General features: G+C 41.5%; 1 protein-coding gene and 1 pseudogene across 25 annotated transcripts in view; both read right to left on the minus strand.

The window, feature by feature from the left end:
* Window positions 1–26,464, minus strand: part of MACF1 (microtubule actin crosslinking factor 1) — a 347,599-nt gene that overhangs the window by 148,189 nt on the left and 172,946 nt on the right. For all 25 annotated transcript variants that reach the window (XM_047723646.1, XM_047723649.1, XM_047723645.1 and 22 more), the window contains 23 exons: window positions 25,713–25,879; window positions 24,819–24,931; window positions 24,615–24,721; window positions 24,085–24,204; window positions 23,838–23,933; window positions 23,063–23,190; window positions 22,887–22,980; window positions 22,530–22,684; window positions 21,459–21,735; window positions 20,132–20,260; window positions 19,177–19,254; window positions 18,404–18,565; window positions 16,049–16,153; window positions 15,047–15,142; window positions 13,888–14,013; window positions 11,243–11,395; window positions 9,131–9,285; window positions 7,881–8,007; window positions 7,134–7,317; window positions 6,539–6,708; window positions 1,902–2,080; window positions 1,096–1,234; window positions 282–475 (listed from right to left, as the gene is read on the minus strand). In XM_047723646.1, the coding sequence (XP_047579602.1) occupies window positions 282–475; window positions 1,096–1,234; window positions 1,902–2,080; window positions 6,539–6,708; window positions 7,134–7,317; window positions 7,881–8,007; window positions 9,131–9,285; window positions 11,243–11,395; window positions 13,888–14,013; window positions 15,047–15,142; window positions 16,049–16,153; window positions 18,404–18,565; window positions 19,177–19,254; window positions 20,132–20,260; window positions 21,459–21,735; window positions 22,530–22,684; window positions 22,887–22,980; window positions 23,063–23,190; window positions 23,838–23,933; window positions 24,085–24,204; window positions 24,615–24,721; window positions 24,819–24,931; window positions 25,713–25,879 (3,254 nt within the window). The remainder of the gene's footprint in view (window positions 1–281; window positions 476–1,095; window positions 1,235–1,901; window positions 2,081–6,538; window positions 6,709–7,133; window positions 7,318–7,880; window positions 8,008–9,130; window positions 9,286–11,242; window positions 11,396–13,887; window positions 14,014–15,046; window positions 15,143–16,048; window positions 16,154–18,403; window positions 18,566–19,176; window positions 19,255–20,131; window positions 20,261–21,458; window positions 21,736–22,529; window positions 22,685–22,886; window positions 22,981–23,062; window positions 23,191–23,837; window positions 23,934–24,084; window positions 24,205–24,614; window positions 24,722–24,818; window positions 24,932–25,712; window positions 25,880–26,464) is intronic.
* LOC125096757 (60S ribosomal protein L32-like) lies at window positions 5,009–6,514 on the minus strand (annotated as a pseudogene).

A 26,464-nucleotide genomic window follows, 5' to 3' on the forward strand; every position in this document is an offset into this window, starting at 1 on the left:
GTCTTCATGCCTTAACTAGATAAAAACTGGAACAGGAGCAGCATGGCTAACAAGATCATCACTGCTGATCCGAAAGCAAGTCTCAGGTCTGTTTTAGGGTCGGTAGTCCCAATTTTCTATCATTTCTCTTGTCCAGAATTCATATTGTCATTCAATTTGTATCTTTCTCTATCATTTCCTGCCTTTAAGTAAGAATACACAGATATAATTCAACTTCTGTTTAAAACTTAGTTCCTGAATAGGTTAAAAAAAAAAAAAAAAAGGGTGAGGTCACCACTCACCGGGTCTCCAGCTGAACAATGACCCGGTGCCAACGGTCCTGTAGCTGGGAGCCTTTTTCCTGATAGCGCTCCAAATCCAGGTTTCGCTCTGGGGTCAGACGACTCAGCTGCTCTGCTACCACCTTGGCCTTGGCGATTTCCTCATCCAGGACTGAAAACATTGAATTCTTGTCCTTCACATCACTAAGCCAGTGCTATAGAAACATAAGTACAGCAACAGGTTAAATATACTCCATGCAAAAAAAGACTAAGGTAGAAAACAAGGACATTGCCTACAGCTGGCTCCACATTATATATGGAATTCAGAAACCAGACCTTATAATGTTTGTGCTAGAAACATCTCCACAGTGCTCATGCACACCAGGAGGCCCAGGACAGGCAGTAGAGTACAGAGACATGTGCAAAGAACTAGTGTTTGAAACCCGGCTCTCCCACTTACAAGCTATGAGACCAAGATAACTTGTTCAGCCAGTCTGAATCTCATTCTGCTCATCTGTGAATGGAGATAAAAATCTCTTTCCTACCCACCTCACAATTCTGTGAGAATCAATGAGATAATAGCTAAGTGATTTTACTGGGGAGAAAAGGGAGAAAATAAATAGAAAGTCATAGTCCTTTATTTTCCCTTTCCAGCTAGTCATATTTCTCAGTCCCAACTTCTTTGAATCCACATTTAAATATATTAAATATGATATTCTGCCTAGTTCAAATGTAAAATTCAATCATTGTCATGCCATCCAAAATTGCATTTCTCTGCTAACCCAAAGCAATGGATATGTTAAGTCAAGCTCCTATGAAACTCAGAGCAACCAACCCGTAACGTAGACCGATGGGACTCCAGAGCAGAGAGATCTGCGGGTACTGCTTCTTCTTGACTTAGCTTAATCTCATAACCTTTAACCAAGAGTTCAGCGTCCTGGATGCTACGTACTATAACATCGATTGTCTTCAGCCTATGAGGGTAAAGTCACCTTCGTTAACACACAGAAAGAACTGAGCCACAGACTTGGAGTGCTGTAGAGAGGTTCCCAAATGTAACTGCGAACATCAGTTTTACCATTACTAAATGATGATGGCAGGGTTTCACAAAAACAAGAAAGCATGGTAAATGTGTTGCCAACTTAAGCCAATTCAAAATATAGTTCTAGGTGATACTGGGACATGCACACATGTGGTGGACTCATGGGAGAAATGATACGAGGCCAGAAACCCACTCAACACTACAAGAGTCTAAGATCTCTGACACCTCATGGCCATGATGGGTAGAGGGCAAGCCTCTAAAACCTATATTTAGTTTAACTGAAAATTTTTATTTTATTCTTTAGTGTCCCTTTTCTTTCTTTTTTTTTTTTTTTTTTCAGAGTTATCTAAACAAAGAGAAATGAAGTACAAAATAGTCCTAACACTACAACTCCATCTCCCTTTCTGTGTCACTGGCATTTCTTCACTGGACCCCAGTGAACCCGCTCCATGTTGCCTGGAACTAAAGCCAAGGTCTCATTTCTATGACTACATGCTCTTCAAGATCTGCAACCTCTCTGGATTGTTCATGGAACACTCCAGGCCCTTCTCACACTGTGAAAACACCACCCTTTGGATCCAAATCCTCAGCTTACTCACTTATTCAGGTAGACAGTGGACAGACCATATACATGGTCCATTTTCTCCACCAGGAGATTGAGCTCTGAGCGCAGGCTTGGGACACTCGAACCAGACGGAGACTGATGAAGAAAGCTATTGCATTTCGTGGAAACAACATCAAACTCTGACCTCAGCTGTTGTAAATCCTCTTGAGTGCGCTGTCAGGAACAAGATACGCAACAAAGATGGAGACAGAGTTGAACACAGAAGTTAGAAAAACGTTCTTGTTTATAATAAGCCTATACTGCAAACAACCTAAATGCCCACATATAAAGGAGTAGCTGAATAAACTACAAAATAGTGCTGATGGGGGAGGACGGGAAGAACACACACAAGTATTTTCTGAATATAGATTTGGACTGTAGGCTACAGACAAAAGGAACCAGAAATAAATGTTGAACTCTAGTTAGTAGGTTTGGTTTTTTGTAGTACCATGAGTCAGTAATTCTAAAACTACTTATTGGGGCACCTGGGTGGCTCGGTGGGTTAAGTCTCTGCCTTCGGCTCAGGTCGTGGTCTCAGGGTCCTGAAATCAAGTCCCGCATCGGGCTCACTGCTCAGCAGGGAGCCTGCTTCCTCCTCTCTCTGCCTGCCTCTCTGCCTACTTGTGACCTCTGTCTGTCAAATAAATAAAATCTTAAAAAAAAAATACTTATCTCTGCATGTTAGAACTGAGCAGTAAGTAAATTTACGGTGGATAACGTAAAGTAGGTTTTTCAGTCTTGGGGAAGGGAGTTACAATTATGGAAAGAAGAGAGGTTAGTATGAACCCTGTGGTACTAGTTTGGAACCAGATGAAGATAGAGACATAGGACTTCATAGTTATGTCTGTGTGTGTGTGTGTGAGTGCCAGAGAGAGGGATTGATAAATTGATCGATATCAGCATATAACCTTTGTGATACATTCATATAGATATGTGTACACATATATATGTGTGTATGTGTGTGAATGTGTGTGTGTGTGTATTGGTATATGTAATTATATAATTATACTACTAATTATATAATTACATATACCAATACACACACACACACATTCACACACACACACACACACACACACATATACATAAATGTGTGTGTGTGACATAGGGGTGTTTTTGTATATGTGTATGCAAGTATGTATTTATAAGCATGCATTTTTCTAGCTCTCTCAACTGAGTAGGCCTAGAAACAATGACACCCCAATAATAATGAGCATACTTAGCACCCAAATCTTGGTTTCTAAATAGCATTCTCCATCAAAAAGAAGTGAGACTCCTTGGAGAAATGGCTGATTACAGAGGTGGGGCTGGCAAAGGCAAAGCGAATCTGCAATATTTTTTTTGTTGTTGAGAAATAAGAAAGCACTCAAAGAAAGGTGGGGATATTTTAAAATGATAGGGATGTCAGCTTGAAGCAGCTCTCAATGGCTAAATTTTGGAAATTCTGAACATCAAAATAAAGAGAATAACAACTTACAAGCCTTAAGCAACACAAGAGTCCATAAATCCATAATGACATAAAGAAGGAAGAAAGGAGGAAGGGAGGCAAGCTCTTCCCTTTTGGTCGAATAGAAATTTATTCTATTGTAGTATAATAGGAATAATGTAAAAAAAGTAACAGAATTAGAAAATCACCCTTTGGGAACAGTCATAACAATTAATTCAGTCAAGAATCAATACGAGATGCTAAAACTAGTTGGTAAAAGTGTGATATAAAACAGGTTTTTATGCAGTCTCAAAGTATCTTCCCACAATTTGCTTAGTAATTATAAAAGGGAAAAGAGCAACAAGTGATACAAATTATCACCAGTAATGGGACCAATCAATATGACATGCCTCCTGAGGTCATGCACTAAGGACACAAGATCATTTCTGCAGAGTTCCTGCCAAAAACACGTAACCTATATCTAATCATGGAGAAGCCTCAGATAAACACAAAGGGACATTCTACAAAATAAATGACCTGCACTCTTCACAAATGTCAGGAGCATGAAAGATGATGAAAAATCAAGAAATTGTTTCAGGTTAAGGAAATTTAAAGAGACACAGCAACTAAACACAATGTGTAGTAAATACTGGATTGAGTCCTGTACTAAAAATATTCTCTGGTGTGTGCAGGGGCGGGGGTGTGTGTAGGGGTGCCCAAAATAGGTATTAGTAGGCCAACTGATGAAATTTTAATGAAGTCTTAGATAACAGCATTTTATCAATGTTCATTTCCTGATTTTAATCATTGTCTTCTGGTTACGTAAGAGACTATCTTTATGGTGCCTGGGTGGCTCAGTCGGTTTAAGCATTCAACTCTCAATTTTGGCTCAGGTCATGATCTCAGGGTTGTGAGATCGGACCCCATGTCAGGCTCTGCACTGAGCAGGGGGAGTCTGCTTGAGATTCTCTCTATCCCTCTGCTCCTCCCTCCAGGCTTATACATGAAAGTTATCTCTCTCTCACACAAATAAATTAATAAATCCTTTTTTTAAAGGTTTTATTTATTAATTTGACAGAGAGATAGTGAGAGCAGGAACACAAGCAGGGGGAGTGGGAGAGAGAGAAGCAGGACTCCCACTGAGCAGGGAGCCTGATATGGGGCTTGATCCCAGGAGCCTGGGATCATGACCTGAGCAGAAGACAGATGCTTAATGACTGAGCCACCCAGGTGCCCCTCAAATAAATTAATAAATCTTTAAAAAGAAAGAGAGCCTACCCTTCATTTCTGGAAATGCACAATAAAGTATTTAGGGATTAAAAAAAAAGGATTTAGGGATAAAAGAGCATCACGTACAGAACTCACTCTCAAGAAAAGAAAAAGATTATTATAATGTACATTTATAGGAAAAATGATAAAGCAAATAAAGAAAAATGTCAACATTTGTGTGATCTAGGTGAAGGCTATACGACAATAAAAAATTTTCTGTATACTGAAACTACTTGAAAATAAAAAGTAAATCCAGAAAAGGAAAGTCCTTTAGAAGAGCTAAATATTAACATTTCTTGGAATGTTCTATTTTTGCAGGACAAACAGATTTCAGATGACTACAGAAAACTAAAGTTTCAATATGAAAATTATAGGTTTATATGGTATGCCTCATTTGTGAATTTAAACCCATCTCAGCCAAAGAAAATTACACTGCCCTTTCATCCTCTTCTTCAAGCTAAAATAATTGAGAAAGGTAAGAAAAATCATTCCTCCTAATTTTGCCAGTCCTTTCCATTTCTTTAAGCTCCCAGATCAAATCCACTATTCTTCATAGAGCTCTCTCCTATGGTCCCACGTAGAAATGGTCTAGTGATACTCTAAATTTCTATAGCTATGTTTGCTTTGAAACCTGCAAGTACTCTTCATACTATCTTATGACATCTCGTATACTGAAGGTCCTAATTGTGACTTCAACATTTTATCCTTAACTACACTGTAAGCCAAAAGCAAAGACCTTGGCTTACTCTCTTTACATACCTATGAGCAGGTAACAAAGCCATTAATATTTGCTTTTACTTCAAAAATACTACTCTACACTTTGATGGCATTTCACTTTTTCAGAAAACTCATTATATATACTCTGTCATTTAACTTCCAAAGTTTTGTGATATAGTTTGGACTCATCCATTATCTCCATTTTATAAGAAAGGAAACTAGGATGAGAGTTAACTTGCTAAAAGTCAAGTGTGCATCAGAGCCTAGAGTAGAATCTGAGTTTTCCCTTGTATTTTTTGCATCTGATGGCCGATGGCAACCATGTCACAGAAAATAACACATGCACGTCAGGGATAGAGCAGACAGCAGCATCTTTGCTAAGCGGTCTTAAAACATGTAGCCCAAATGCGGTGCTTAGAACAATCTGCCAGTCTGTGTGCCTTCCCAACTGTGTAGAAAACTAATCAATAGTCAGAAACACACCAGGAGCTGAAATCATGCTTTGCCATAGATAAAAGACATCTGCAGGTTGCAGGGAAGAATTCTCAAAGTAGGAATGCCATGAGTCTGTTGCCTTATTTCTTAAGCTCCACATTGTTTTTGTTTTTGGTTTTTTTTTTTTTTTTTTGTAGTTTTATTAACACAAATATGAGGTGCACAGCAAGCTGTCTATTCATTTTCTTCACTGCACAGCCTGGCATTGGGATTGGTGACTGATGGCCAGCTGGGCTGCTCTTTCCACCATGGCTTTGTGGTTCTTGGGAGTAGACCTTGTGAGCTATCTCTGCACAGTGAGATTTGTTGCACATCAGCAGCATTTCAAGTTCCTGGATGTCATGTACTAGGAACTTCTGGAAGCCACTGGGCAGCCAGCATGTGCTCTGCTTTCTTGCTGCTCCCATAACCAATGTTGGGCATCAGGATCTGGCCCTTGAATCTTCTGCGCACTCTATTGTTAATGCCTCTAGGTTTCCACCAGTTGTGCTTAATTTTGACATATTGGTATGACTGGTGCCAGATGAACTTCCTGGTCCTCTTTTTAATACTCTTGGGTTTCACCAGAGGTCTGAGAGCAGCCATGATGCCCAGTAACAGATGGCCGCCACTTCCACAGACAGCACCAAGGAAGAGAGGGTACAAGCTCCATATTGTCTTGTCATCCAGTTTACCCTGAAAGCATTTACACTGCAGCCAGCACCCACCCTGCTCTTCAGGCTTACCTCTTGTTCTGCAATCCTTAATGCATTGTCCTGCCGGGCATCTTTGTCAGTCCTAGAACTGGCTGGAGACTGAATTCGTTTGACCAGCCGCTGTTCACACTCTTCCAGCCGTAGTCGGATATTCTTCAGCTCTGAAATGTACATCTTGGCCACAGTTTCCTCTTTGTCCTCTGTAAATGCAGAAGCACAGGATAACATGAAGCACCACAAGTGAGGTCAACAAACCTAAGAAAAATAGATTCACCCTTAGATAGAGGGCAGCAGATCTGATATTCCACATACTAAAGCAAGACCTTATATAGGGGGAACATTTTGCCTGATCCTAAGTTCCCTGCATTGTATACTCATCTTTAAAGATCCAAACATGCTATAGCCACAAGAAAATGCGATACGTTGATTAGCAATAATGCCTGAAATAGGGCCTTTTTGACCATGATCTGATTCTGAGAATTCATCTCTATAAGTTTTTCCCTATCTCAAGTTTTGAGCCCCTCAAATGGTAAAAAGGTGGTACATTCTAGCTTTCATGAAGGTCTAGGAGAACCCTTCAGGGCTCTCAATCCACCACTCTTCTCCCTTTTCCCAAGGCACAAACCATTCTCTATGGACTTCATCAGGTGCTGGAAGTGGGTTTTACAAGCCTCCACCTCTTCTTCCAAGCGCAAACGATCAGATACTGAGAAGACCAGAGAGTCACGGCTATCCTGCAAAAAATCTTCATAGTGGGCCTGGAGAGTCTTCATAACCTGGTGGCACTCCCCTGGTGCTGAGGATCGAAGCTAAAGAGAAAAAACAAGACACAAAACACAAAACAAAACAAAAACAGAAGAAATTTTAATAGAATGGGAACATAATACATTCTCTATTTCTCCTTTTTATTGATGTTTAACATATACACAAATCAGGTGCACACACCGTAACTGCAAACATGTTGATTTTTCAGAAACAGAACTTATCCATATAATCAGCGTTTAGATCAAGAAACAATATGACCAGTACACCAGAAGCACCCACTGTGCCCTCTTGGACACAACCCTTCATAATTTTTAATTCACCAGTATTCCTCTACTACATACGCACTTATACAAGAGCAGAGTGAAGAGAAGCCTACAGTCTTCGGTTGGCCAAGAAGAGAGAAGATGTCATTTATTTTCATCAGGAACTTCCTTAACCATTTAGGCTGCTGGTTTTTAGCTCCTAAGACCCCATAATTCTGAAACATTATCCCTGACTCCGCTCTATTCTCTTTGGGTGAGTGGGAGTCTCACGGTAATGAGAAAAGTTTCCTCTGAAAAAAGCTTGCCAGTTGGATATGAACCTGAGGTAAGGCTTTCACACTTACCTTTTCCAGGTTCCAGGTCTTTACAAGGTCCAGGTCCTTCCTCAGATAGTTCCAGGAGATAAGGCTTTTGGTGTTAACATGTAGCTGATGCCAGAGGGCCATCACTTTCTGATAAGACTGCTCCACCCTAGAAACAACAGAGAATCTGGTGGTAGCTTTTCTAAAACTTGAATTCTGCGTTAAAGACCTTCCAGGGGGAAAATGTGATTGCCTTAGCAGAACTGGGTTTGTATACTGAACAGAGAAAGGCAAGGAATCAAATACTAATGCGGCAATCTGTAGAACAAAATTAACTGAGCTATTCAAACAATCTGAACTTATCACAGTGTTATGTCTATGATGTTAGCATACGTTTGGCAGCCTTATAAATGTGATCTGTATATAATATAATCGCGAGAAGTGAGAAGGTACGTCCATGAAGAGAAGTAATGGGGAAAAGTAGCCAAAAAAACCTCATCTAGAGAATTGTCGAAAAATGATAATATCAATGCTTAAAAAGTACATTGCTATGGTCTATATATTCACAAAACTGCTATGGTGTTTGAAAATTAAGAGCAACTTAAAAAGTCATCTGGCATATTAAAAATAAAAAAAACAAAACTGCAGTATGAAGGACCAGAGAAAATTTTTTTCTAAAGCATCCCATGCCTAATTCAATCTCAACTTCTGGACTCACAAACTCACAAATACACAGACATATTCAACACACACTACATTACCTTGAATTTCTTTAAGTCAAGAAATGTGAGATATAAAGAATAGGATGGAAAACTAGAAGCCAGGGCCTCACTTAAATAAGAGACCTTAAACCCATTAGTTTATCTTTTCCCTTTCCAAAAATCCCACTAAAATTCCAGTGATACCAAAATCAATGGTTAAAAATAACAAACTCGGGAAAACAGAACTCTGGGGTAGGTGGGTTTTATTATTAGCTTCGTGGTATACTTCAGCTTTTAAAAATATGTATGTGTATGTCAGTAATAAAATAAGAGAAGAAAATTAACTATCAATATAAAAATCAGTCTTCTGAATTTAACTCAAGAATGATTACTGAATATATCTCAATTGAACATAAGCATTTACTGAAAAGCTACAACGTAGCTGCCAGTGCAAGATCTGGTATCCTAATAGGAGGCCTTTCCCAGAAGAAACTTAAAAACTTGGCTGCTGTGTTTAAGATCACAAATGCAGATTCATCCCTCCATTAGCTCACTCAGGCCAAGAAGCACAATGGGCAACTGAGCAGTTACCTGGTGGCCATCTCAATGGCATCCTTATTGGGTGAGGGGATGAGGAAACAGACCGATGGCACCATTGCCTCATTCCCTGTGGGGCTGATCACTTTCCACTTGGTCCGCTGAGAATTATCTTCCAATACACACTCATCATTCTTGCAGATGGTGATCTGAGGAGATACACTCATAAGTTATTGCTAACAGATAAACCAACAACCCATTATGATATGGTACTTGACTCCAAGGCTATGAATTCCTTAAGAAAAAAATCATTTTTGAAATCTGTCATCAATTAGTGAGGTTTCCTGATTTTGACAAAAAGATAACCTTATAAATACGTAACACAGGAAAGGTTGTGACATCAAATACATCAACGAAGCAAGTGTTTGTTCAATGTTTATTACATGTCCAGTAACTTAGTATATGAATGTTATAAGAAGACTGTCTTAAGACCTCCAAGAGCTATCTCTCTGCATCTACAATCATTAGGGTAAAAGTTAAAGGGACATGAATAATTGCAACCTTGCCTTTGTGGTATTTCCTCTTTCTCCCTTCTTGTCATTCCACTCAAATCCCCGAAAAGGTTTAAGCATTCTGAAATCATCAATTCCTTCTCTTGGGAAATAAATAACCAACATGATCATCCCTATTCTATAGACAGAAATACTGAGACACAGAAAAGTGCCAGAGAAGTTCATTCTTTTCATTACAAATATTTATTGAGCCTAATATGTGCCTGGAATTTTGGTGGGCCACTGGACATAGAATGGTAAACTGAGAGACATGGTCTATATTCCACATATTCTGGTTGGATATAGAATTAGAATACTGTGTGAAAAATGCAATTTACCAGGGGAATGCATGAAAGGGACAATGACCCAGTCTTGCCTAGAGAGGTAAAGAAAGATTAGTTGGGACCTTGAAGCCACATTAAGGAATTTAAACTTTCTAAATGGAATTCGGGAATTGTTACAGAATGTAAGAAGGGGAATGACTTTTTTTTTTTTAAAAGATCATGCCAGGGGGCACCTGGGTGGCTGACTCTTGATTTCAGCTGAGGTCATGCTCTTAGGGTTTTGGGATTGAGCCCTGCTTTGGGCTCTGTTCTCAGCAAGGAGTCTGCTTGAGGATTCTCTCTTTCTCTGCTTCTGCCCCTACCCTGCTCACATGCTTTCTCTCTCTAAAATAAACGAGTGAGGGGCACCTGGGTGGCTCAGTAGGTTAAAGTCTCTGCCTTCAGCTCAGGTCATGATCCCAGGGTCCTAGGATCAAGCCCCACGTCGGGCTCTCTGCTCAGTGGGGAGCCTGCTTCCATCTCTCTTTCTCTGCCTGCCTCTCTGCCTACTTGTGATTTCTGTCTGTCAAATAAATAAATAAAATCTTAATAAATAAATAAATAAATAAATAAAATGAGTGAATCTTAAAAAAAATAAAAATCATGCTAGTGTAAAGATAAAGAACGCATTGAATTGGGGAGGCGATGCTATGATCCAAGCAAAAGAAACTGATGGTCTAACTTAGGGTAGTAGCTGCAAGGACAGAAAAAACTACATCTAAGAGATATTTAGTTACAAGTTGATATTGATTTGGTAGTCCTACTAGTTGTAGGGGATAAGAGGGGAAAAGCCAAAGGTATTGCTCAGGTGCTACGAAGTACCATTTCTGACACCACTTAGGATATGGGGGGTGGGAGGGGATGATGATGCCAATCTCTGAGGTAGGGAGTAGATCAAGCCTGTAGAGTTCCACCTTTTTTTTTTTAAAGTATATTTAAATTCTGGGGCACCAGGATGGCTCAGTCGTTAAGTGTCTGCCTTTAGCTCAGGTCATGATCCCAGTGTCTTGGGGTTGAGCCCCGCATCGGGCTCCCTGTTCAGTAGGAAGCCTGCTTCTCCCTCTCCCACTCCCCCTGCTTGTGTTCCCTCTCTTGCTGTCTCTCTCTCTCTGTGTCATATAAATAAATAAAATCTGGAAGAAAAAAAAAAGGATATTTAAGTTCTAATTAAACAAAATAAAACAAAACAAAACACCTCTACCACTGGACCTTTCCCTATCATAACCCTAACTGAAGGTTTTGCTTCTCCCTTCCTTCCCTCCGTAGCCAGAGGTACCCCTCCCTCGCTTCACCTCTATCTGCCGATAGTCACAGATGGCCTTCACAGAAATGGTACTCTTCAGCACGTGGTCAGGACTGCGTGGCTTTAGCTGAACAATGGTTTTGGATCTCCCAACGAGGCTGGCAACAGAACTCTTGGACTGTATAAGCTGTTCTTTTTCATCCTACAAAGTGAGAAGAAACACAAAAACACATTAATGTTGCCACTCAGGGTGCCGAGTCAACAAAGAAAACTGAGTGCTCCGCTCCCTCAGAGAATGTCATTTCTCAGTTAAGTAGGGATCCGTGGTGGAGCCATCTTAGAAATACAGAGATAAAAAAACAAGGAGAGGATATTTCTGTCTTCTACCAAGTGCTTTTGTACTCAAATTGTTCAGCTTTCTCCCTGTGCTCTTTTCAATGAATCATGAAGCCACATGCAAAAATAATAAAAACATAAAACAAAAAAGAACTGCCAGCTGCCAAATACAGATAAACACAGCTAACATGGGATTTCCCCAAACAAGGTTCAGAAAGCATGGAAGTTTAAGAACAATAATAACAACGTTGCCGTTGCTATTATTATTATTATAATCACTTTCTTACTGGTAGAAGCCAATTCTTGCCTTTTGCTTAGGAGAAGCCAGAATTGTGCTCTTTAAGAAATTTTTAAATAATTATACCTCCCAAGCTCTACTATTGATATTTCACTCTCTTAAATTGAATCAAACTTTCTAGAGAAAGATCTTAGCTCTTCCACCAACAATTTATAAACCGATGCTGTTGGTGAAGACATCATGACAAATGATTTAGGATTTACCTTTTAGTGTCTTGCTGTGCCACAGTCACGTATATTTGACTAGTTTGAAAGAAGTATCATGCAAAATTGAAGCTCTCAAGTCTCTGCAAACCCCATTATCTTAAAAACTAATGAACTTCTTGCCCACAAAATTGGTAGTAATCTACTACCAATTGTGTTAGAGAATAAAAGATAACTTTCATGTATTACCAGGATGTGTCAAGCCCATTTTGAGGTATAAAAAGTCCTTAGAAGAGGGCTTTCTTAGGATGGAAGTAGATGTGATGAGAGTAAAGAGTTAATAATGTTAAGAAATGCCATTAAAGAATTAAGAATATGCAAGTAAAGAAAAAGAAATGCTTAAATAAACTACCTGTGCCTGTCCCCGGGAGCATGATTGGAAGAAATACAACTTTAACTTATTAGTTAAGAAAGAGGAATGGAATATATCAGGGAGACAGCCACACTGTTCCATACTTGAGAGCTGGTCTACCCATTTCCGTTTCCTTGCAATAAAGATGTCAATTTCTGTCTAACCCACAGCCAAACATCTCAAGTTCCAGAGACCAAGTGCTCAGCGTGGTAAAAGTTCTGAAAAGAACCAGAAGCCATGACAGATGCTCCCGAACCTGACGGACAAGCTGAGGAAAAGCTGAGGAGCAGACCCAGGTGACTTCATGCCCAGATGACGCCGCCAACCCGATGCCCCTGACCTGGAGAGGAGGGAACAGAGCAGCGACCCTCGAGAAGAGAAGATATGACAACAATTGCAGAGGAGTTACCCTAAGACAGGAAGGTACTCTGTGGAAGGGAGGAGATAATAGCCAAGGATTATTATATTCCTCCTTCATACTTGAAGTACCTTCAAGAGAGACATTCTAGAGACAATATCTAAAACGTCAGGCTTTTATCCTTCATTCCAAGTTAATTAAATTAACAGATTATTTGCCCAGGTGAAACAGTGAATGTGAACCCATTCACGGGTTAATAATACCTGAAAGTGTAAAAATAATAAATAATCAACTAATGTTCACAAATACCCAAGTCTCACTCATGAAAAAATGACGGTTTTGGGTTATTCTCGTTCTCTTACTTGTAATTTCCTACTGAAATGAGAGTCCCCTGCTTCTCATATAGAAAAAAATAATTTCCCTATTACATACTCTTAATGTCTTAATTTGGAATGTAACTGAAGCCTTGTCTTGCCAACTCAGTATAATATACATTCAATACATGTAAATAGTCCTGCTCTGATTTTATTACCAGCATTCCTGAAAGAATAATTCATTGGAGAAAATGAATATAAAATTGAGTTGGATTAAATATTGGATACAAAATTTTTTTAAGTTACTACTGCCACATAAACTGGACAAATATTGCATTATATCTAAGTAAGATTTTAATGTTATCCTTAGTTAAAATCAATATTCTAATATCTCATTTTATCAAAACAAAATTACCAAAGAGGAAAAATTTGGCTTAGGTCTAGTTCATTGGTTTGAATTCTCTTTGCATGAGAGAATAAAAAACAATTTGGTGTCACCTAATCCCCTTCAATTCTATATTTCATGCTATACACCACATCTTTGGTCCCAACTACTGAATTAAAATAGGAACAAGCAAAGAAAGTATGCTGAGCACAAGGACTAGGCCATTACTTCAATAGCATACCCAAAAGAATCTTATTAGCAACTTTTTTTTACAGAAAGAAAAGGAAAAAAAGAAAAAGAACAAAACTGGGGTTAAACTCTATTTGAAATGAGCCAGACAGTATAGCAATAACCCACTGCCCTGGAGCTTTCAAGGATACCAACAGCAGCAGCTGGGATGGTTTACTCTGTTTCTCAGAAGTAATCATCCCGCTGATACAACACCCACCATGGAGTCCTGGAGCAGGTCCTCGAGGCGAGATAAGCTGGTGTTGTGGTCACAGGAATATTTTCGTTTGATGGAGTCTTGGAGGTTCCTCAAGAATGACTCCAGGTCCCGGGCATCACTGAAGAACTGTGGCGAGAGGAGGGGTACCTCATGTGCAACTCATCACAACACAAGCATGTTAACCAGGAAAGAGCAAATTGGTGCAGAGCTGCCAGGATCTGATGACACTCCTGGATTAGTGATGCTGCATCACAAGGTCCACAGGAGGAGAAACTGAGGGCTTGAAATGCTACGTCCGGGAAATATCAGTGATGACAACCACAAAGCCTATGGCACCCTACAGGAAAGTCAGTTGGTTTCCCCTCCTCGGAAACACTGCTGGTGACAACACTTGGCTGTGAGGTAGACATCATGAAAAGCCTAGAGGTTGAGCGATCAAATGTTCCAATCCATTGATAAGGTTATAAAATGATTAAGAAGATTATTTCATTTAGGGCAAACCCAAAGAGAGGTAACAGCTTATCTCCTCCTGCCACCCTCCCCTGAAAACAAGGAGTATATTCTTGAAGCTGTGACGGACTGAAAAAAGAAAAATGGTCCTGATATTTTACAGCTTTTCCCATCAAGAGGGAGGGTCTACTTCTCCCCTTGAAGCTGGGCATATAGGCACGTGACTTGCTTTGCCCAATGACACATTAATAAATGTGACAGCAGAAGAAAGGGCTTGTGCCCTGGGGCTTGCTCTCTCTGGCTGTTTGTGGAACATAGCTACTCCATGAAAAAAGCCTAGGAGAGCCTATTAGATGCCAGAGACTTGTATCCCACCACTCCAACCCACTGTCTGACATGGAAGTGATGCCGTTTGGGGCCCACCAGCACCTCACCTGCCTATCAGCTGCCTGCAGCCATCTATAAGCTAGGCAAGATGAGAAAAATCATCTTTCCTCATCTCAGCAGAACCTAACCCAAATTACCAACCCACAGAACCAAGAGGTAGCTAAAGGACTGTTGTTCAGCAGCTGTGCTTTGGGGTGTAGGTTTACATAGTACCTGTTAACTGATGCAAGTGTGTGTTTCCCCCCACCTCTTCCATGCGTGGTCTTGTGTGCACATGCAGACACATAATGTGCACACAGACATAAACACAAAGCCCACGTACCTGAAAGTAAGCAGTATTCTCTTTCACATGCTGCTCGACACACAAGCACAGCTGCTTCATCCACTGCAACTGGGACTGGGCGGCGGCACTGTAAGCCTGCAGGAACCGAACCCACACACAAAAGGGCAGGGCTTAACAACGTCCGCATGCAGTGCTCTCTTCCAAGCACAGCTCTGCCAGTGACAGGCCAACCAAAGATACACAGAGATACCTGACAGGCATCTGCTGAGCGCCCGCCATCAGAAAGAGGCTTGCCTTTCATCTAACGAGGGTTACACATAAAAGGCCTCTCCCACACTCAACTGCAACTACAGCTGACCCTTGAACAATGGAGGGCCTGAAGGCGCCGAACCTCCAAGCAGTCGGAAATCCACACGTGACTGTTGTCTCCCCAGAAATGTAACTACTAATAGCCTACTGTTGACCAGAAGCTTTACTGATAACATAGTCAATGAACACGTACTTTGTGCATTATACATATCACATACTATATATATACCATATACTTGAAATAAAGTAAGCTACAGCAAAGAAAATGTTACTAAAAAATCATAAGGAAGAGAAGATACATTTACAGTACTATATGGTATTTATTTAAAAAAAAAAAAACCCACGTATAAGTGGAGCCAGACAGTTCAGACCCATGTTGTTCAAGGGTCAGTTGTAAATGATCAGCAAAACCCGAATATAAATAAATCCCTCCCAGTCCTCCTGTCTCTCTTCTCTGGGCAAAGGCACCATACCAACAAGAGAAAGGATCTGCCTGGATGCTTATCTGAAAAAATATGGTTCAATAGGCCTCTCTAGCTCTTCTAGTTTCTCATCGTATTCTCCCCTTATTTGTAGTCTTTTGGGGGCCGGGATGACAAGAGAGAGGATCCAAGACAAATGATCATTGACACTTCCTCCAAGGTGCTGCAGCAGAACAAAGTCTCAGATTTGAATGCTTCTCTAATGACAAGTTCTGAGCACTTGACTCCTTCACGTTCTCAAGTCACATACCTCCACGGTTTGCTTGGCTGGGTGGTTCTCAAGTGACAGCAACTCTGCTGTATCTTGTAGAGACCGAAACACATCCTGTTTCTCCTCCAGTTGCATTGTCAATTCCTGAAAATTGAATTCAGTTGCATGCAGTAAGTGCTATCAAAGGGGGAGGAGAATAAGGAAAAGGCTGTATTCCCTGCCCAACTTTATTTATTTATTTATTGAGTTTGTTTATTTATTTATTTATTTATTTTAAGATTTTGTTTATTTCTTTGACAGAGAGAGATCACAAGTAGGCAGAGAGGTACGCAGAGGGTCAGGGGGAAGCAGGCTCCCCGCTGAGCAGAGGGCCTGATGTGGGGCTTGATCCCAGGACCCTGAGATCATGACCTGAGCAGAAGGCAGAGGCTTAACCCACTGAGCCATCCAGGTGCCCCAAGTTTATTTATTTATTTGGTAGAGAGAGACAGCGAGAGAGGGAGCACAGGCAGGAGTGAGCGAGAGAGAAGCAGGCTTCCCACCAAGCAGGGGGCCCGATGCAGGGCTCACTGGGCTCAGTCATGACCTGAGATCATGACCTGAGCCAAAGGCAGACACTTAATGACTGAGCCACCCAGGCACCCCTCCTGCCCGACTTTAAAGGAGCATTCAACACAGGGTTAGTGCCAAGATGAGAAGAATAAACAGCACATGCCAAAGGGTTTCAGAGAAGAGCAAAAATGTTAGGATTACTGGAGAATGATTCACAAAGGATATGGGACCTGGGCCAGACCTGAGGAAGCAGGGGAATACAGGATGAGCAATGGACACAGAGGAAGGAGATAACTTGACAGGTGGGTCTGATTCATGTCCCCACTGGCCTAACATAGTACCTGACACACCCTTAGATCCCAATAACTGACTGGCAGGCTTTGCTCAGACTATTCCACTAGCCTGCAGTGCCCTCCACTGCCCTTAAATTCTTTTAAGAGTACAGGACACAACTTAGATGCTAGCTCTTCTGTGAAGCTAGGTATGGATCCCTGCTGTCAGATCTGGTCCCTTCTTTCTAAGCACTTTCTTTTTATCTTCACCATAGCCTCATTTCCATTTTCAGACAGACTGTTTTCTATATTATAGCATCTATTCTTTCTCCTTTACTACAGAAGAATCAGATACCATTCTCCAATCAGGAGACATTTATATTTTTTAAACTCTAATTGAATTTAAAAGTATCTAAACTAAGTGTTAGTAAAAAAGCTTCCCATTTGCATAGAGTTTACAAAATCCTTAAAAACCTCTGAGATGTGGGGGCGCCTGGGTGGCTCAGTGGGTTAAGCCACTGCCTTCGGCTCAGGGTCCTGGGATTGAGCCCCGCATCGGGCTCTCTGCTCAGCCGGGAGCCTGCTTTCCCCTCTCTCTCTGCCTGCCTCTCTGCCTACTTGTGATCTCTCTCTCTGTTACATAAAAAAAAAAAAAAATTTAAAAATTTTAAAAAAACCTCTGAGATGTGGAAATACACTTAACAAAAATGACCCTACTTGTATTCACTGAAAAAGAGTAAAAAGTATTATACCATTCCCCAATGCTGAATTGCCCTTCCCATTTTACAGATGAAGATTTTTGACGAAAAAATTATTAAATGAACTTAAGAGAATTCAGAATTTGTGAGAAGCCAAGAGTATACCTCAATTAAACAATATCTAAGCCCTCTACTAAGTGTTTTGCCTATAGTAGCTAGTCAATCTTTTACACAATCCTTTGAAGTGGTACTATTGTCCCATTTTATAGAAGTCCAGAGAGATTAAATAACTTGCTTAGGGTCACAGAGCCAGTAAGTGGAGAAGAATTTGAACCCAGGTCTCTTTCACTCCAAAGCCTATCATCTTAAACACAAAGCTATTCTGAAAGGACTCAACTTTCAGACTGATACTCTTTGTCCAAGACATTGCATTTCTTTCTTTCTTTCTTCTTTTTTAAAATTTATTTGAGAGAGACAGCGAGTGAGAGAGAGAGAGAAGGGGAGAGAGAGAAAAGGAGCAGGGAGAGGGGCAGCAGGAAAGGGAGAAGCAGATATCCAACTGAACAGGGAACCTGATGTGGGGCTCAATCCCGGGACTCCAGGATCATGACCTGAGCCAAAGGCAGGCACTGAGCTGACAGCCACCCAGGCATCCTAACACGCTGCCTTTCTAAATGCATTCTAAGGTAAATACATTCTAGAGCGCACGTTCCCCTCTCTCCATGTACACTTCTCACACGCACAGGTGCATTTAAGCAGGGAAGTCCTTATTTCTACCTAGCAAAATGCAAATCCAGAAATTCAAGCTCTCAACAGACTCTGATTTCTTCTGCTAATACATAAATATGACAGGTCTGTTGTGCTAGACTCACAGAGAAGTAGTTTCTCTTGGCTGAGATGTTGGGATTGTTGTCACTCCAATCATAAGCGAGCTCCTCCTCCTCCTTCTCATTCAACCAGATCAACTCAGCAGTAGCTCTGGAGACAAATTTATGCAGGCTCTGAAGGTGCCTCATCCGGAAGCTAGAAGTTTCCTAGACAAAGCAAGGATTATAAGGTTAGATTGCCAGCCTTTCCTCTGTAGAAGATAGCACATGTGACATCAAAGCAAAGAATAATCCAGGAAATAAATTGAGCCTTGATTTTCCATCTCTGGGTGCTTCTCCATGAACTCAAATTTAGTACAAGTTTGATACAGGACTCCCAGAGCCCTGGTCAATCCCAGCAAGAAATTAGAATTCACCAGGCTTTTCTGGGGCTCTCTGAATAAAGAATGATCCTAGGCCTGTCCTACTCTGGACAATCTCGAAAGACAAGAATGAAGAAGAGATTCAAGAGGAGTCTCCTTCCTGCTAATCTTGAACTTTTAGTTTTGGTGTCTCAAAGCACATAAGTCACTGCTTTGGTGAAACACGGAAACTAGGACAGGATTTACTTAATTAAAACTTTCTGGGGCAGTGGTTTCTGATCCACTAAGAAAACTGAGAAAATGTTATAATACATATGAATAATTGCAAAGTAAGTGATATAATCTAATAAACAGAAAACCAAAACAGGGCTGAACCATAACTTTCTGAATTAGCAAAGACAGTTGTTTAGAAAGAACTGGATTGTCCATAAAAAGAACAAAAGAGCCAAAACTCACCTTCAGTTTACAATACTGTGTCTCCAACTTTCCAAGAGTTTCAACATAACTGGTATGGAAATTTTGGGACATTTTTCCCTGACAAGAAAGGCATGAAATAAAGATACGTTAGAGAAAAAGTAAGTAAACTATATGTGCAGTGTGGTTTCAACTATGTAGGCACACAGATAGGGACTGGTTAGCTGAGATAACAAGTCTCTGGGTCAGGTTTTAAAGCCTGGGGCAGCACTGGGTGAGGGACAGTCCAGCGGGGGTGAATACAACTGACAGATCTCGTGCTTCCAGCAACTCTGGGAGGTTTCTAGAAAAACCTACGTCTAATGATTCCCAAACTACTCAATTGCTTTTTTGAAGGGAAAAGTTGAAATTACAAAAGGGAAGACAGAATGAGGGAGGGAGAGACTTATTGAACAGTTTCTCCATACCAGATCTCCCTGCAGGCAGGAGGTGAAGTGGAAGGAGCATGAAGTTTTGGGAGTAGAGGGCCTGTGTTTAGCAACTGCACTCACTACATACTGATTTTGACCTCAGCTTTCAGTATCACAATTCTTTTTAGTAAAAAGGGTTAATAAAAATACCTTGCTCTTAAGGGTATTTCAAAGGGCAGAAGAGACACTTCATGCGGAAAGGGAATTTGTTGTAAACTGCTGCTCATGGTTACCATTCTTTTCCAGAGCTCCCTCATCCTATGTCTGGTTTTTTTGTTTGTTTGTTTTGTTTTTGTTGTTGTTTTTTTTTAAAGTAGGCTCTATGCCCAGCGTGGAGCCCAACATGGGACTTGAACTCACAACCCCAAGATCAAGACCTGAGCTGAGATCAAGAATCAGATGAACTGACTGAGCCACCCAGGTGCCCCCAGAGTCCCCTTCTCGGAAATAGCTGTCCAGTGCACACTACTCCATTACCTACCCCGCCTCACCGCACCCTGCCATAATGCATTCTGAATGCCACGCACCTCATACAACCTGGCCTCTTTGACACTTGAGCCCAGTTCTTCCACACTGGTGTGGATATGCTGCTGTGTTTCCAGCTGCAACTCCACACTAGGCAGGTCATTGCCCCACTCTGCTCGCTCCAGTTTCATCTGGAAAGGAAAAAAAAAAAAATACGTATATAATTGACTAAATAGACAAACAGAAAATTTTCAGGACTGATGTTGGGCAAGGGGGTTGAGGGTAGAAGACTGGGCAAGAGGACACCTAGGCCATCTCCATCATGGTCTCTTACAGGAAAACAGGCCAACATTACCCCCAACGAGCTGGAGCCTAGACCCCACCAACTACTGCAACAAGGGCAGCCTTCTGCCGCTGCATTACAGGATACATGCCTGAGTTTACCAAGCAGAAAGGTGTTTCCATGGCTGAAAATTAACTTCATAAACTTTAGGCCTTTTCCTTAATAGACACTCTTCATTTCACAATCAGAATGGATTTAAGAAAGAAACAGCTAAAAATGTTAAACTTCATTCATGGCATCAACTACTGACCAATGGCAGGTAATTTTCAAATAGTTTGTCTTTGGATGTTTTTATTTATTGGTACCTGGGGAATCCACCACCATGGGAAGAATTTAAAAGAAAACAAAAGGATGGAGTGCGTGGGTGGCTCAGTCAGTTAAGTGTCTACCTTCAACTCAGGTCATGACCTGAGGTCCTAGGACTGAGCCGGTGTCGGGCTCCCTGCTCAAGGGTAAGTCTGCTTCTCCCTCTTCCTCCCCCTGTTGGTGCACTCTCTCTCTCTTTCCAATAAATAAATAAATAAATAAATAAATAAATAAATAAATAAAATCTTAAAAATAAAGAAAACAAAAGGATTAGAAGGATAAAAAGGACAATATCGAACTTGAACCATGATCCTAGAATACATGTGAACAGTGCCCCTAAGAACTACGAAACACAGGGAGATGGGCTTCAACTCATGAGGTAAGACCAGCAACAAAGAGTGAAGAATCAGCTCCCCTGCCAATGAGGAAAGGTCTGAAAAGGTGACTGAGAATATGTAGGCTGCAGTTTCTTCTATCAGCTCCACTTTCAGCAGTTAGCTGAAGGGAACAGACTCCCAAAGGACTTCAAATCAGAAAAGCCTATGCTATTTGGTATAGGATTTTTGAGGATTTGAGCTGACCTCACCCACTTAACATTTGAGAAAGGGGCTTGAGTCCCTGGCAGCATTAATTTTAAGAGAGTTTACACCAGGGGCATAGAGCAACCTGACCCCTTTAGACAAGCTGCTGGATCCAGTAAACCTGAATGTACTGCATAAACATTTGGAACATACACCCACCTGCATTTCTTCTACCCAAGACAGTAGTTCATACACAAATCGAAGATTGCCTTCATCCTCAGAGGAGGAGATAGACACAAGTTCAGCCCGAGTCATGGGCTTCCGGAACCAGGAGGTAGAGGAAGAATGGGTTCCCTTAGTCAAGGGCTCTGCTTTCAGATGAGTAGTGGTTAAAGCAGAGGGCGGAGCCAATTCAAGTGACGTGAAATGGCCCTTTCGATACAAGTTTGTGCACTCTAGACGCAAGGTGACCAGCTCGTCCTGCAGGCGCATAACCCTGAAATGCAAGAAGAGAAAACAGGAAGGGGCTTAAATCTGTAACTCACTTTTTTTTTTTTAAAGTAGGAAGCCCAACGTGCAGCTTGAACTCACAGCCCTGAGATCAGAGTCACATGCTCCACTGACCGAGCCAGTCAGGTACCCCTGCAATGCAATTTTTAAGATAAAATATGCCTTATCCATTTGACAAGGATGAGATAAAAATAAAGATGAGATCATATCAGGAAAATTGTTTTGAAAAAGAAGTGTTATATGAATGCAAGGTGATATTAACATCTTCATCATTCAGAGCTGTTGAGGCAAATGCCAAATTATAGTGTTAACTGGAAGGAGGCAAACCAGTATCTGCTTATTTAACTTTTGGATAGTATAACGGAATGAACAATGGATAACGGGTCAAAAGAAATGAGTCTTAGTCTTGGCTCTGTACAAACTACGTGACTTAGATGATCCTTATCCTCTCTATGGGGCTTGGTTTTCTTTTCTACAAAATGATGCATTCGATCAACAGCAGTTCTAACCTAAATGTGGTACTGTATCCCAGCAGGCCACTCTGAAATATGTGTGGGTGTTATAAGATCCCACAATGATGAGGGAATCCTATAGGTACTTAGTGGAAAGGGCCTGCAGTAAGGGGAAATTGTCCTCCACCATGAGAATTTTCCTGCCCCAAATACCTATAGTATCCCCACTGAGCCACTAATCTCTGACTCAAGATACAAGATTCCGGGGCTGACTCTTGATCTGTAACCCTCAGCAGTAAGCAAGCCCTCTGTGTCTCATGTTCCTCACCTAAAAGCCAGCTCTTCTAGCTGGTAGTAATTCTCATCCCGTAGGATCTGGAGGTCCACCTGCAGCTGCCTGATGAGACCTTCACATTCCTGAATGTACATGATGACATCTGACTCGCACTGTACTGGTTGTCCCGATTCCAGGTGAGCAGCGTCCTAAGAGAGAAAGGGAGTAATGGGCATGGGAGAATACCAGTGCCCCCAGCCACACGGACCGAGAGAGAGCCAAAGGGTCACTGCACATCAAAGAGTGAGGAAGTGACACGGCTGGACTTGTCAGTTGTTAATCTGGACCATTAGAGCACAGGGTGAGAAGGGGAGAACACGGGACATGAGGAGAGAGACAGCACACACTCACAGCCTGCAGTGTATTCTTAGCTAGTGTCAGCTTCTCTTCACAGTTCAAAGCACCATTCTGGATTTTGTTCGCAATCTGTAGCAGCAATTCCAGCCTATATAAGATAAAAACCATAGTCACATGCCAGGCTCCAAGTGGATAGGTAACATCAGGTCGCCTTCAGACTCTGGGCCTACCTCTCCACAGCTGGGCGAAGTGACTTCTCCCGCTCCAGCATCTCAATGATGAGCTTTCCCCACTCTTCCTCCACATCATTCGGGTGATAACCTTGAGGCAGTTTAATTCGGCCAAATTCTATCCACACCTAAAAAAATCCCAGAGACAACAGTTTATTCCAAAAACACAGCCATGCCCTCAGGCCCAGTTTTATGTATTCTTGCTACCTTACTCGTGCTTTTCCACCCTGCTGCCCACTGTTTCTCCCAATAAGAGGAAACAGCGGAATACTTAGCAGTTTCTCAACCTGAGATGAGAGCTGAGAAACCACCTCCAAAATACAGGGACTACTGCCTGTTTTAAATCTTTCCATTCCTTCTACATTTTCCATAAATCCTCCTGTCCTTTCAATAACCCCCCCTTCCGGAAACACCTAATGCCCTAACCTATGGTTTCAAACACTCTAGGAATCAAAATGCGAAAGGAAGTCTCTTTCCTTTCCATCTCAGCAAAAGAATTCGCTTCCTTCTGAAAAACAGAAAACTCATTCTCAAAACGTGGCATTTCTGAATAAATGTGTTCCATTTTTCAAAAGCTTCTTCAAGAAATACAGATGGCTGATACTGCCCCTTTACCACAAACTTTCAAGACCGGCCTAAAAGTGAGGCTTGTTTGTCACTCTGAGAACATTGCTATTAATGCAGGTTGGGAAGAGGATGCAGGCCATCTAACAAAGAAGTAACAATAGGGCAAACCAACACACCCCAGGAATCTGCAAAGGATAAGCTTCCTTACCTCTAATAATTTATATAACTCCTCAATTCTTCCTTTTTCTCTCTCCTTGGCCAGAATTTCTGTTTCTTTGAAGTGTATATATTGGTTATAAAGTGCCTACAAAATTAACCTTTGGTAAATGAATGGACAGGTATAAGCAACCTGACCCACCTTTTATCCCACCTCACCCAGGAGCCAGTAGCAACATGCTCTGAGACTTAATCCCAGGAATAAATTTATAAAAAACAACTTAAGTCCATGACTTTACCTTTAGTTCTACAGGGTTCTGGGGGAAAGATTTATCTGACATCAGTATTGTATGCTGTTTGATCCAGGGAATGAGGGAGTCCACTCGGCTTTGGTATTCTTGCCACCTGGAGTCTACTTCCTATTGCCAAAAGGTAGATATCACACACCTTCTGATTAGCGGTACACAAAACAAGGACAGGAGACAGTAGCTTAGGCCACCCCGAACCACATAAAATCCCCTTCCTCTGCCTCCACGGCTAGTCAGCCTAATGCTTCGAGTCCCAGATTCAGAGCTCCTCAAGGGCTCTCAAGAGGGGATTCAATTTCCTAGCACTAGAATAGTCTATGCGGGATGCTACAAAATTAGCAACATCTGGATTCGTTCCCAGAGACCAAAGACAAAGACTACATGTGAAGAGGATGTGGATTCACTTTGCTCTGTATAAACGTGCTATGCATACAGTGAGTGCTGGAGAAATAAGGTCTAATCAGTACATTCCACCCAAACCCATCGAAGTCAGAAGGTATTTTGGGAAAGTGTTCTCGTACCGTAGCACTGATCCCTTCTCCGCCCTCAGGGACTTTAGGGAAGGCATCATAAATTGAAGACACGTAAGTGATCACAGACTTTTCATCTGGAGATGGCACATCCACGTCTGAGAGAGAAAGGATAAGAAATTTCTCAGTCAGTACCGATGCAACTGCCAGGAGGACAATATAAGGCAAACATACTCAACTCTGGCCAGGTCTCACCTTCGGCGTCCAGCAAGCGGGTAACCCCAAGTCTTTCTGCCACTTCAAAAGCCTGCTCCAAGTTCTCACGGTTACTTTGGATTTGTACCCTCTCCATATCCACCAGATCAGGTCTGTAAAAGTTCACCAAGGCACATGAAAGGCCACCATCTACACACCACATATGAGTTCACACTAAGTAAACCTCTTAGAAGTACCCGGAGCTGGAATATGCTGATTGCATTAGAGAGAAAGCAAGAGGTTTAGAAAGGTGCTCATCACATTTTCAAGTACATGCCAGGAGCCCAGCACTCGCTCATTCTAAACACACACAGCAGGCAGGCTGGATTTCAGGGGAAAGGTATCATAAACTAGTAGAGTAAAAACTGGGATGTGTTTCTGACCACTAAGAATGCAGTAATTTTGATTTTTGTCAGCAAAATTCCTCTCTTCCTGACTTCTCTCACCCCACCCACCTATTGTTCCTCATCCACTGTAAGCAAGCCCCACTTGAAGGCCTCTGCACTTGCCGCTTCCTCCCAGTGTATCACTCTGATCCTGAAAGGCCTGCATGGCTCACTCCTTTACAGCTCTACTCCAGCACCCTCATCAGAAAGGCATCTCCAGCGACCGTGTCCAAAACAACACACCCCATCCCTCTCTGCCTGTCCATGTGCTTACCATCATATAACACAAGGTGTTTGTCACCTAATAACAAATAAGCTCCATGAAAGCAAGAGCTGCTGTTATTTGTACCTGGTGCCTAGAATAGCAGGAGTTCAACACATATTCCTTTTTTAAATAAGTAAAACGAACCAGAGTCTTGAGTTATGGTTGAGAGGAAAAGCAGCTTTATAACTTATTACAAAAAGATGGGCAGCTCCTCCAGGCACAGGGGAATCCTACTGCATTTACCTGTACCGGTGAATAAGTGCATTGAACATCTTCCCATCACTCCAGCAGGAGGAAAAATTGGTACATTTAATTCCCGTGTAACCAGCTGTCACCTTCTGGGTCCACAAGAGCAGCTTCTCCTTGGCTGACATGTCCCCTGACTCTCCACTAATGTAGATGTCAGAGATCTGCCAAAAGATGGGACACAGAGTACTTCAGTATAAATAAGATGAAGCCTTCTAGCCTTCTCTTCGTCATGCGTATGGCTCTTAGAAGAAGGTGGGCCCAAGGCGGGCAGAACTTCAGACAACTCCAACATAGATTCATTCTCTTTCGTAGTCGAAGCAATGCAAATTAAAACCACAGAGGTCATTTTCACCTACCAACCGGGGTAAGTTTTTTCTAATGATACTATCGGTACTGAAGAGAATACCTAACATGGGTTCTCACACACCACACTGCTGAGAGTGCACGTGACCTAACTCCTCCAGAAGTCAGTTTTGAATCAAGTCTTAAAACGCACATACACTTGACAGGAAACCATCAGAGATACACGCAAAAAAGGTTTATCCAAGAATGCTTATCAAAATATGATAAACATTACAGCAAAAATTACAGAGCTTCAACTCTAATGAGGGGTTGACTGATTACAAAGTAAGGGTATATATACATGGTAGAATTCTCTTTAGGACTTAAAACGGTATGCTTTAACCAGTCTTAATGACATTGGAAAATTATCACCATATTTTATGAAAAGAAAAAGAATACAAACA

The sequence above is a fragment of the Lutra lutra genome, chromosome 4 (genome assembly GCF_902655055.1).
Source record: "Lutra lutra chromosome 4, mLutLut1.2, whole genome shotgun sequence".
Classification (NCBI taxonomy): Eukaryota; Metazoa; Chordata; class Mammalia; order Carnivora; family Mustelidae; genus Lutra; species Lutra lutra.